The sequence below is a fragment of the Scyliorhinus torazame genome, chromosome 14, assembly GCF_047496885.1.
Source record: "Scyliorhinus torazame isolate Kashiwa2021f chromosome 14, sScyTor2.1, whole genome shotgun sequence".
NCBI lineage: Eukaryota > Metazoa > Chordata > Chondrichthyes > Carcharhiniformes > Scyliorhinidae > Scyliorhinus > Scyliorhinus torazame.
This window is the reverse complement of record NC_092720.1, coordinates 17,244,502-17,257,615: the sequence shown is the minus strand read 5'-3', so window position 1 is coordinate 17,257,615 and position 13,114 is coordinate 17,244,502. Positions and strand designations below refer to the sequence as shown.

The following is a 13,114-nucleotide window of genomic DNA, read 5'->3' as shown; positions in this document are numbered from 1 at the left end:
ACGGTTTTGCCATCAAAACCGATACTCCGCCCAATCGTGTTTCCCGATTACGGCGTCGGCCGACGGCGAATCCCACCCCAGATCTTCAGGCCTATATAAGTCTCTGTGAGGCCTAACTTTCTCAAACGAAGTGAGAGTGATATCTGAGGAGTGTGGTGATCTGGAATAGACCAAAAGGGATTAGGATTATCATTCACTTCATACTGGGCAGTAATTGCCGATAAGGAGATTTAAAACATGATTTTTTTTTGCCAGATACAAAACGGGCAAATGACCCACTTTCTGAGGCGGCTGACTGCCCACTGTGAACATAGTGTTATGGGGCATATCGGTGTCCCCCCAGCCATCCCCTCCCCCCCTTCCCCTGTTTGAGGCAATGGCATAAAGTCCTGATCGGCCCAGGAAGCATGGTTTGCTCAGTTTTAGAGAGTGACATAATCCTATATATTATTCGAATGTCTTTATATCTCTTTGTATGTCTGTACATCTTTATGTCTTGAGCCCCAAAAGATGTGCTTATTTGGTGAATTGGATATTTTGAATTCTCCCTCCGTGTATCGGAAAACAGGTGCCGAAGTGTGGTGACTAGGGGCTTTTCACAGTGACTTAATTGCAGTGTTAATGTAAGCCTACTTGTGACACGAATAAAGATTATTATCAAATACAGCTTGAATGTTAAAATAAATGCTGGAAATCTGAAATAAAAACAGGAAATGCTGGAAAGACTCAGAGGGCGGAGTCGGAACAAGTGGCGAGATTCGGAATGGGGTCCGGACCTGGGTGGGAAACATGTGTGGGGGAGGAGGGGGGTGTCAGAGTGGACACTTCCTTGCTCAATCTCACCGAACTGTCATTTATATCAAGTACTCATAGAACATAGAATTTACAGTGCTGAAGGAGGCCATTCAGCCCATCGATCTGCACTGGCCCATGGAAAGATCAGCCTACCTCAGCCCACACCTCCACCCTATCCCCGTAACCCCATCTAACCTTTTTGGACACTAAGGGCAATTTAGCATGGCCATGCCACCTAACCTGCACGTCTTTGGACTGTGGGAGGAAACCAGAGCACCCGGAGGAACCCCACGCAGCCATGGGGAGAACATACAGACTCCGCACAGTGACGCAGCCGGGAATCGAACCTGGGACCCTGGAGCTGTGACGCAACGGTGCTAGCCACTGTGCTACCGTGCCGGAGTCTGCACATTCTCCCGTGTCTGCGTGGGTTTCCTCCGGGTGCTCGGGTTTCCTCCCACAAGTCCCGAAAGACGTGTTGTGAGGTGAATTGGAAATTCTGAATTCTCCCTCTGTGTACCCGAACAGGCACCGGAGTGTGGCGACTAGGGGCTTTTCACAGTAACTTCATTGCAGTGGTAATGTAAGCCTACTTGTGACAATAAAAATTATTATTAAATTCAGCGGTGACTTTAATCTGTGCCTTAAAACTGGAACTATCAACACTTGGGGGCAGCACGGTAGCATTGTGGATAGCACAATTGCTTAGAATCATAGAATCATAGAAGTTTACAGCATGGAAACAGGCCCTTCGGCCCAACCAGTCCATGCCGCCCAGTTTTTACCATTAAGCTAGTCCCAGTTGCCCGCACTTGGCCCATAACCCTCTATACCCATCTTACCCATGTAACTATCTAAATGCTTTTTAAAAGACACAATTGTACCCGCCTCTACTACTACCTCTGGCAGCCCATTCCAGACACTCACTACCCTCTGAGTGAAGAAATTGCCCCTCTGGGCCCTTCTGAATCTCTCCCCTCTCACCTTAAACCTATGCCCTCTAGTTTTAGACTCCCCTACCTTTGGGAAAAGATGTTGACTATCTACCTTATCTATGCCCCTCATTATTTTATAGACCTCTATAAGATCACCCCTAAGCCTCCTACGGTCCAGGGAAAAAAGTCCCAGTCTATCCAGCCTCTCCTTATAACTCAAACCATCAAGTCCCGGCAACATCCTAGTAAATCTTTTCTGCACTCTTTCTAGTTTAATAATATCCTTTCTATAATAGGGTGACCAGAACTGCACACAGTATTCCAAGTGTGGCCGTACCAATGTCTTGTACAACTTCAACAAGACGTCCCAACTCCTGTATTCAATGTTCTGACCAATGAAACCAAGCATGCCGAATGCCTTCTTCACCACCCTGTCCACCTGCGACTCCACCTTCAAGGAGCTATGAACCTGTACTCCTAGATCTCTTTGTTCTATAACTCTCCCCAACGCCATACCATTAACTGAGTAGGTCCTGGCCTGATTCGATCTGCCAAAATGCATCACCTCACATTTATCTAAATTAAACTCCATCTGCCATTCGTCGGCCCACTGGCCTAATTGATCAAGATCCCGTTGCAATCCTAGATAACCTTCTTCACTATCCACTGTGCCACCAATCTTGGTGTCATCTGCAAACTTACTAACCATGCCTCCTAAATTCTCATCCAAATCATTAATATAAATCACAAATAACAGTGGACCCAGCACCGATCCCTGAGGCACACCACTGGTCACAGGCCTCCAGTTTGAAAAACAACCCTCTACAACCACCCTCTGCCTTCTGTCGTCCAGCCAATTTTGAATCCAATTGGCAACCTCACCCTGGATCCCGTGAGCTTTAACCTTCTGCAACAACCTACCATGCGGTACCTTGTCAAAGGCTTTGCTAAAGTCCATGTAGACAACGTGTACTGCACTACCCTCATCTACCTTCTTGGTCACTCCCTCAAAAAACTCAATCAAATTTGTGAGACATGATTTTCCACGCACAAAGCCATGCTGACTGCCCCGAATCAGTCCTTGCCTCTCTAAATGCTTGTAGATCCTGTCTCTCAGAATACCTTCACAGCTCCAGGGTCCCGGGTTTGATTCCGGCTTGGGTCACTGTCTGTGCGGAGTCTGCACATCCTCCCCGTGTGTGCGTGGGTTTCCTCCGGGTGCTCCGGTTTCCTCCCACAGTCCAAAGATGTGCAGGTTAGGTGGATTGGCCATGATAAATTGCCCTTCGTGTCCAACATTGCCCTTAGTATTGGGTGGGGTTACTGGGTATGGGGATAGGGTGGCGGTGTTGACCTTGGGTAGGGTGCTCTTTAAAAGAGCCGGTGCAGACTCGATGGACCAAATGGCCTCCTTCTGCACTGTAAATTCTATGAAACACTTAAACCCCCAGAGTTGATAGAATAACTCTGCCTCTGTTTCCATGTCACTGGATTTCGTTGAGTTTCTCCCCTAAACTTTAAATTGTTGGGGGAAAGTTTACTTTGAAACTTCAGATAGCGGGCGCGATTCTTCACTCCCACGCCGGTTGGGAGAATCGCCTGGGCCGCCAAAATTTCCGGGGACGCCGGTCCGACGCCCGGTCGAGTTTCGCAGGCCCAAGGCCGGAGAATCGCCGGAGACACCGAAAATGGCGATTCTCCGGCACCCCCGCTATCCTGAGGCCCGGATGGGCCGAGCGGCCAGGCCAAAACGGCGGGTTCCCCCCGGCGCCGTCCACACCTGGTCGCTGCAGTCGTGGGTGGTGCGTGAACGCTGGGGGAGGCGGCCTGTGGGTAGGCGAGGGGGGATCCTGCACCGGGCTTCACCTGGAATGTGGGGTGGCCCGCGATCGGTGCCCACCGATCGTCGGGCCGTCCTCTCTGAAGGAGAACCTCCTTCCTTCCGTGGCCCCGCAAGATCCGTCCCCCATCTTCTTGCGGGGCGGACTTAGAGAGGACGGCAAACACGCATGCGCGGATGACGTCCCTTATGCGGCGCCGCTTTTACGCGAGCGACAAGGCCTGGCGCGTGTAGATGACCTGGCCCATTGTCAGGGCCTGAATCGGTCGGGACCGGGGCCGTTCCGCGCCGTCGTGAACCTCGGCGGCGTTCACGACGGCGCGGCCACTTCGGCGTGGGAGTGGAGAATCCCGGATTTTAAATGTTCTGACTTCCGACAAGAAGGTTTTGAGAGACAAACAGACCATTTACTGGAAATGACAAGCACAGACAAGAAGCACCAGTTCTGACAAGTTGGGCGGAAGGGCTTGTTTCTGCGATGTTTATTCCACAGATTTCCAAGTAGTTTTCGCAACAATGGCCAAGTCCAACTGTGACTAACACAGTTCAAACAGAAACGTGAAACTTGGGGCAAGTATCGCCCCCAAGCAAGGTGGAGACTGTGGGATTTATTAATCATATTCCAGCAGATAATCCAATGAACAGATGCTGCAGGACGTGCTCCCTTTTGTTCCCCCAGCACTTTCTGCTGCAATCTCACGTCGGCAGCATCCCGCAGGATTTTGCTTTTCTGGCAGTTGCCTCTAGCTTTGTCAGGCCACTTTGATTGATTGAAACGTGCTGATATCAGAGCGAGCCAGTGACTCTTCGCTCAGGTTACACAGCCCAGAGGAAGGTAAGATTAACGTTGCATTTCGAACTTCTCCTGTTCCTAGCGGGGATCTTTGTTACGGCGAAGTGGGAGACCATTCGGCCCATCGAACGGGCACCTCTCCAAATGAAAAGGCGTTCGTTCTTCGCCACTGATGAGTCTGAAGCCCGCTAGGTAACTGAGAGAGGGAATTGGACGAGTATCTGAAAAGGGAATGTGGAGGGCTATGGGGAAAGGACGGATTAATGGCCCTCGGGGCAACCGCTCTTGCAGAGAGCCAGTATAGACGCGATGTAGCGAATGGCCTCCTTCTGGACAGCAACCATTCCGTTAATTGATGACAAGTAAAGAACCAGAATTAATAATTTGACTGCGTTGGATCAGCGGGCAAACCTTGACCATAACAGGATTAGAATTTGACATGAAGTTGGGGGAAAAGATCATTCACAGGCGCCAGTTTAACATTTATATCCGGCCCATTTAAAAAAGAGGCTGGAACTGAACACACTTAACAGGTGAAGCCAGAAAATACTCGGACGTTTTCAGGGAAATGTTTCGAACAATATAAATGCAGTCAGCTAAGGGTAAGCAGCTCAACAGATCATTAAGTACATGGGAAGAAAAGGGAAGAAAAGAAAATACATAATAGGGCAACACAAAGTATTTAAGCTGACACAAGTGATACAATATAAAATATAAGATTAGATAGAAACATACATAGAAAATAGAAGCAGCAGGAGGCCATTCGGCCCTTCAAGCCTGCTCCACCATTCATTATGATCATGGCTGATCATCAAGTTTAATACCCTGATCCCACCTTTCCCCCATATATCTCTTGATCCCATTAGCCCCAAAACATATACCTAATTCCTTCTTGAAATTACTCATCAGATCCATCAATCAAGTTCTTTGGATTCACTTTCACAGTAAAGGGACTGAATTAAATACCCGTGAGAGAAGGGACATTAATATACATCAATGGGAGGAACTTATAAAAAAATACCGTGACAATGGAGAAAAGAATGGGATTTAAGAGGTGAATCTCCTGGACCTAATGGTATTCACCAGATAATATGAAAAATGAAATGAAATGAAAATCGCTTATTGTCACAAGTCGGCTTGGTACATGGCAGATTGGTACAAAAGGTGAAGTCACACGGGATCAGGGGTGAGCTGGCAAGATGGATACAGAACTGGCTAGGTCATAGAAGGCAGAGTGTAGCGATGGAAGGGTGCTTTTCTGATTGGAGGGCTGTGACTAGTTGTGTTCCGCAGGGATCAGTGCTGGGACCTTTGCTGTTCGTAGTATATATAAATGATTTGGAGGAAAATGTAACTGGTCTGATTAGTAAGTTTGCAGACGATTCAAAGCTTTGTGGAATTGTGGATAGCGATGAGGACTGTCAGAGGATACAGCAGGATTTAGATTGTTTGGAGACTTGGGCGGAGAGATGGCAGATGGAGTTTAATTCGGACAAATGTGAGGTAATGCATTTTGGAAGGTCTAATGCAGGTCGGGAATATACAGTGAATGGTAGAACCCTCAAGAGTTCTGACAGTCAGAGAGATCTAGGTGTACAGGTCCACAGATCACTGAAAGGGGCAACACAGGTGGAGAAGGTAGTCAAGAAGGCATACGGCATGCTTGCCTTCATTGGCCGGGGCATTGAATATAAAGATTGGCAAGTCATGTTGCAGTTGTATCGAACCTTAGTTAGGCCACACTTGGAGTATAGTGTTCAATTCTGGTTGCCACACTACCAGAAGGATGTGGAGGTGCTGGAGAGAGTGCAGAAGAGATTTACCAGGATGTTGCCTGGTATGGAGGGCATTAACTATGAGGAGAGGTAGAATAAACTCGGTTTGTTCTCACTGGAATGACGGAAATTGAGGGGCGACCTGATAGACGTCTACAAAATTATTAGGGGCATAGACAGAGTGGATAGTCAGAGGCTTTTTCCCATGATAGAGGGGTCAATTACTAGGGGGCATAGGTTTAAGGTGCAAGGGGCAAGGTTTAGAGGAGATGTACGAGGGAAGTTTTTTACACAGAGGGTAGTGAGTGCCTGGAACTCGCTACCGGAGGAGGTGGAAGCAGGGACGGTAGTGACATTTAAGTGGCATCTTGACAAATACATGAATAGGATGGGAATAGAGGGATACGGACCCCGGAAGTGCAGAAGATTTTAGTTCAGACGGGCAGCATGGTCGGCACAGGCTTGGAGGGCCGAAGGGCCTGTTCCTGTGCTGTACTTTTCTTAATTCTTTGTTCTTTGTAAAACAGGCGCAGAGAGCTAAAGTCCAGCTAGTTAAGGAAACTAAAGAACTGAAGCAAAGTTTCCAAGAAGCCTGAACGTAACAGTATTGAACAGAGAACTGTTCAGTAAAGACAGGCAAAGCTAAAAAGACGGCAGAGTTAAAGGGACAGCTGTGGTAACCAGTCTTAAAGTAGGAAAGCAGACTTCAGAGGTAAATCAAAAGGTTGATGCTCTTTTATTGCAGTCTGTAAATTTATTCTTCAAGCAACTGTGAAGACAAAGAAATCCTGAAGGGGAAGCTGTAAAACCTGTAAGTGAACCCTTGATGGACACCGCAGAGGAAAAACCTTGTTTAAAAGAAGATTTGGAAAGTGCATTTTTATGAAAGCGGAATTTAAGGTCACTGATGTGAAGCTGGAGTTCAATTGGACAAGGTGGCTCACGTTATGAAGATCATCGGGGGGATTCTGAGGAGAAATCCACGGGACATCACTTAGAATTATAGAATTTACAGTGCAGGACGAGGCCACTCAGCCCATTGAGTCTGCCACCGGCCCTTGGAAAGAGCACCCTACTTAAGCCCACAAGTCCACCCAATCGTCGTAACCCAGTAACCCCACCTAACCTTTTTTTGGACACTAAGGGCAATTTATCATGGCCAATCAACCTAACCTGCACATCTTTGGACTGCGGGAGTAAACCGGAGCACCCGGAAGAAACCCACGCAGATATGAGGAGAACGTGCAGACTCCTCACTGACAGTGACCCAAGCGGGAATCAAATCTTGGACCCAGGAGCTGTGAAGCAACAGTGCTAACCATTGTGCTACTGTGCCACCCCTTAGGTTCAGAGTGGACTGTGTGTGTTGCTCCAGCCAGCCTGTATGACTAAAGGGACTTTGTATAACTGAGTCCCTTGATATTCCCCTTGCTATTCAATCACAAAATCTGAAGGGGGTTTCAAGAGCCAGAATCTGCTTTGCAATACAAGTATCACTTTAGGGCTTGCTTGTTTAAGTGGATTGGGAGCTGTATGTGCATTTTCTTTGTGTTTTAACAGGAAATTGAATGGTAGCTTTAAGGTGTACATGTAAGCAGTTCTTTTGGGGGTTGAAAGTTAAAAAGTTTAATGTTGCAGCTGTAATAAAGTTTTGTTTTAAAATAACCATGGCCTATTTCTTCATGCACTCATGCCTGGAACTAATCGATCCTTCCTCACAATCTTTAATAAACCAAAATAGGGCAGCACAGTGGTGCAATGGTTAGCACTGATGCCTCACGACATCGAGGTCCCAGGTTCGATCCCAACTCTGGGTCACTGTCCGTATGGAGTTTGCACATTTCCCCCGTGTTTGCCCCCACAACCCAAAGATGTGCAGGGTAGGTAGATTGGCCACGCTAAATTGCCCCTTAATAGGAATAAATGAATTGGGTACTCTAAATTTGTAGAAATTTAAAAAAAAAAGATAAAATATTGGCGTTTCGATTCGGTATCCTAGTCACTGTTGGTTTGGGATTGTAATACATCGAAACACCACCACCTGCAAAGTAAGCCACACACCATCCTGAATTGGAATTATAATCACTATTCCTTCTACACCTCTGGGTCTAGGTCCTGGAATTCCCAACCAAAAAGCACCGTGGATGTTCCCAAAACACTTGGGCTGTCGAACATCATAAATGTGGCTCCATGCCATCTTTTCGAGGGAAATTAGGCAATAAAAATGCTGATCTAAAAAGTGATGCCAACATCTGGTGAAATAATCTTTCTGGCATGAACTCCTCCTGACGTTTTTAAAATACACCCGTTGTTTTCATGATCCACCACCCACTGGTAACCTTATTCATGTTCGGTCATACTCATACAGGAAAGAAAATGTTGATAAGCTTTAATTTCTGTGGTTATCCTCACCCCTTAACTGTGTCCGCCACTGCTGCAATCTGAGACTAACAGAAGAATTTCCTCAGCCTCATTTCTCTGAAAGGTATTCGATTTCCATGTGTCTGTTTTTTTAAATCCAGAATTGTGCTTACATTATTGGACAAGATCTCACAAATGTCGTTCACAAGTACAAGTTGAAGAAACAACTCACAGATTCTCCTTTATCTTCCAGACAATTGTCGTGACAATGGCTTACCTTTTGAGGAATGGCGAAAATGTCTGCCCACCAAACCAATTCCCACCACAATGGCTACTGCCCTGTCCCCGTCAATGTGTGCAATATCTGGAAAATGGTTATGTGAACGAAACTATGGCTACAACACTCAATCAAGATAAATCTGCTGTGCAGAAGATGCTCAAAGGAAAACTCAAGGCGTTGGGTGTAAGTGCACTTTCCAAAGTGGAAACTCTTTCAGCACAATATAGATCAGAAAGGAAAGGGTGTACTGTAGCAATATAAAATGTTATTGATGTGGGTTGCATGGCTTTGCTTTTAACATAACTGCAGGAGATTACACAATAGATATGATAGTGTAACGATTTTGTCCTAGAAATCTAGTGGTCAGGACTGATGAGAAAACACCTGTAATTAGCATGGACTGGACTGTCATCAAAACATAGATATCTAGTTCACCAATGTCCTTTCGGGAAGGAAATCTACACCCTTTATCTTCATTAGCCAAATATTTTAATTTTATTAATTAATTTATTTTAAAATTAATTTAGAGTACCCAATTCTTTTTTTTCCAATGAAGGGGCAATTTAGTGCGGCCAATTCACCTGCCCTGCACATCTTTTTGGTTGTGGGTATGAGACCTACGCAAACACGGGGAGAATGTGCAAACTCCACAAGGACTAGTGACCCGGGGCTGGAATCAAACCCGGGTCCTCAGCGGCGTGATGCAGCAGTGCTAACCACTGCGCCACCGTACTGCCCTTTCATTGGCCAAATAAACCAGGGGCTGGTTTAGCACAGTGGCCTAAACAGCTGGCTTGTAATGCAAAACAAGGCCAGCAGCAGGGGGTTCAATTCCCGTACCGGCCTCCCCGAACAGGCGCTGGAATGTGGCGACTAGGGGCTTTTCACAGTAACTTCATTGAAGTCTACTTGTGACAATAAGCTATTATTATTATTATATGACCCCAAGCCTATTGTATTGTGGTTGACATTTAAATGGCATTCTCAAATTGCCTAGCAAGCCTTGTATTAAACCCTATGAGTTCCAGGGAGCTGACACTCCAAGGTGCATGGAGGAGCCTTTTGCCAACAATTATCCCACTATGGCAAAGATGAGTTGGCACAGGAACAGACTTCAGGCCTTCTAACTTCTGAAAAATGTCTCCCCATTGTCCTAATACCTGCTGCGGTGATATCACTTCCAGCTTTTTGTCAAGCGCAGCACTTCCAACTCCTCTGAAAAATTCGGTCCATTAAGGCTGTTTCTGTTTTCGCAGATTTCTCTGTGCCTGCTGAGTATGTCCAGCATTCTCGGATTTTTTTTTTAGATTTACAGCGACCACAGTATTTTGCGTTTGTTTAAAATTTTACTGCCCCAATATCATATGTTTGAGCGAGCTCTTGTGAAACAATGTGAAATGTCAATGCCTTAGAGCCAGCAGCTCTGGGTTTGAATACCACTCAAAGAACAAAGAACAAAGAACAAAGAAAAATACAGCACAGGAACAGGCCCTTCAGCCCTCCAAGCCTGCGCCAATCATGCTGTCCGTCTAAACTAAACTCTTCTACACTTCCGGGGTCCATATCCCTCTATTCCCATCCTATTCATGTATTTATCAAGATGCCCCTTAAACATCACTATCGTCGCTGCTTCCACCACCTCCTCTGGCAGCAAGTTCCAGGCATCCACTACCCTCTGTGTAAAAAAACTTACCGAGTACATCTCCTCTAAACCTTGCCGCTCGCACCTTAAACCTATGCCCCCTAGTAATTGACCCCTCTACCCTGGGAAAAAGCCTCTGACTATCCACTCTGTCCATGCCCCTCATAATTTTGTAGACCTCTATCAGGTCGCCCCTCAACCTCCTTCGTTCCAGTGAGAACAAGCCAAGTTTATTCAACCTCTCCTCATAACTAATGCCCTCCATACTAGACAACATCCTGGTAAATCTCTTCTGCACCCTCTCTAAAGCCTCCACATCCTTCTGGTAGTGTAGCGACAGAATTGAACATTATACATCAAGTGTGGCCTAACTAAGGTTCTAAAAGCTTCTCCAGGGCCTAAAATTTACAGATGACGGGATCGCACTTCCCCTGATCTGAAGAGTCAGGCAGGAGACATCTCCCTGCCAAATCAGAGAGCTCAGCAGACATTTCATGCTCAAATGAGAGTCGAATGGCTGCAGGTGGAATGTCCGGCCCTCAGCTGAGAGGGTGAGCTGCCAGCCAATGGCTGGCAGATCACCAGTCTTGCAGGGATAATGCTGCAGTGGACAGAAGAAGAAATGCAGGAGGGTTTCGGAGACTAAGTCCAGGCACTGGAGGCTCGGGTAAATTCAATGGATCCCAGGATAGGAAAGGCCGGGAGACTGGTCTGAAGATGTCGATTGCTGTCTTTGGGGGAGGCCAGGGAGTGAGGGTCATCTGGAAGTCATTGATCCTCGGAGGGGTGGAGGTGGGAAAAACCTGTCTTCAGCATGGTTCCCCTGATTGAGGAGCTCCACCCCCCCTCCCCTCACTTCCCACACGAGATGTAACTCTCCCATGGAACTTCAACCCTCCCGCCAACTTAAATCCTGAGGCTGGGCAGAAAATGGCCCTTCAGCAGCCACAATTGTGCCAAATGCGGGCCTCCTGTCCGAGGGACCTTCAATTTAATGCTCCTCCAACCCATCTAAAAACCCACCATTTGAGGACCGTAAGATTCTGGCCCAGGACTTGATGGCTACAGATGTTGCATTCATAAGATGGTCAGAACATTGATTATAGACTTCCGGGTGCGGCGATGACCAGCTGAGTCGCACGTTTCGGCAGCTCCCGGTGAAACGGACTTTTGGGCTCTTGATAGGAGCCCCAACGGCAATTTTGACGGCTAAAAACACTGTGCGGTAAACCAGAAGGGAATCCCCCCTGGATACGGATGAAAAAAGGAGGAGAAAGTGGCCGGATTGCAGTGGATCCTTTAGAACAGCGGCAAGGAAGGCAAGCAAAAACCAAGATGGCGTCGGAAGGTGGCAGTTTAACATGGGGCCCTGAACAACAAGAGTTCTTGAAATGCTGTGTGGATGAGCTCAAAAAGGAAATGAAGAAAGAGCTGTTGGCCCCGATTCTTCAGGCGATCGAAGGGCTAAAGGAGGAACAAAAGACCCAGGAGCGGGAGCTTCGGGTCGTGAAGGCAAAGGCAGCCGAGAATGAGGACGACATACAGGGCCTGGTGGTGAAGACGGAGATGCATGAGGCACATCAGAAACGATGTGTGGAAAGGTTGGAGGCACTGGAGAACAACGCAAGGAGGAACAACCTGAGGATTCTTGGTCTTCCTGAAGGTGCGGAGGGAGCGGACGTCGGGGCATATGTGAGCACGATGCTGCACTCGTTAATGGGAGCGGAGGCCCCGGCGGGTCCGTTGGAGGTGGAGGGAGCATACCGAGTGATGGCGCGAGGATTCCTCCGTTTTAAGGATAGAGAAATGGTCCTTAGATGGGCAAAGAAAACTCGGAGCAGTAAATGGGAGAACGCGGTGATCCGCGTTTATCAAGACTGGAGTGCGGAGGTGGCGAGAAGGAGGGCGAGCTTTAATCGGGCCAAGGCGGTGCTTCATAAAAAGAAGATAAAATTTGGAATGCTGCAACCGGCAAGACTGTGGGTCACATATCGAGGGAGGCACCACTACTTTGAGACGGCGGATGAAGCGTGGACTTTTATTGTGGAAGAAAAACTGGAATGAGCGGGTTATTAAAAAGAACGTTTGAACAAAGTGGTGGGGCGAATGTGGGGGGCAAAGAGGGGGGTTAAAAAGGGGGGAAAGAGGAGTTTTATGCACTAATCCTGCGATGTGGTAACTTTTCTCTCTTCCACAGGTGGTGATGGGGGGAGGAGGGGAGGTGGAGGAGATGGGGCGTTGGCCATTGGGGGTGGGGCCAAGGGAGAAGCGCGGGCTTGGTTCCCGCGCTATGATAATCATGGCGGGAATAGAGAAGCAGGGAGGAGGGGGCGTCGCACGGTGCGAGCCGAGGTCACGGGGGGAAGCCGAGGTCGGCCAGAGTTTGCTGACTTCTGGGAGCAACATGGGGGGAGTAATTACGCTAGCGGGGGATCTAGCGGGGGGGGGGGGGGGGGGAATTACTGGGTTGCTGCTGCTGGGGAGAGGGGGGAGCTGGTATGGGAGGGGATGGGCGGGGGGGCACCGCCTGGGGGAGATACAGCTGCGTGGGAACCGGGTGAGGAGCTGGAAAAAGGGGATGGCTAATCGATGGTGAGTGGCAAACTACAGGGGGAGACGGTGGTTTTGGTAAACGTATATGCCCCGAACTGGGATGATGCCAATTTTATGAGGCGGATGCTAGGACGCATTCC

At 47.9% G+C, this 13,114-nt stretch overlaps 1 protein-coding gene across 2 annotated transcripts in view; it reads left to right on the top strand.

Annotated features, from left to right (window-relative positions):
* Window positions 1-4,122: 4,122 nt before the first annotated feature.
* Window positions 4,123-13,114, top strand: part of LOC140389547 (membrane-spanning 4-domains subfamily A member 4A-like) — a 53,695-nt gene continuing 44,703 nt past the window's right edge. Inside the window, exons 1-3 of one of the 2 annotated variants that reach the window (XM_072473751.1) lie at window positions 4,123-4,405; window positions 6,666-6,850; window positions 8,753-8,962. In XM_072473751.1, the coding sequence (XP_072329852.1) occupies window positions 8,768-8,962 (195 nt within the window). In that variant the 5' untranslated portion in view covers window positions 4,123-4,405; window positions 6,666-6,850; window positions 8,753-8,767. The remainder of the gene's footprint in view (window positions 4,406-6,665; window positions 6,851-8,752; window positions 8,963-13,114) is intronic. The other variant, XM_072473752.1, reaches the window with a different exon arrangement.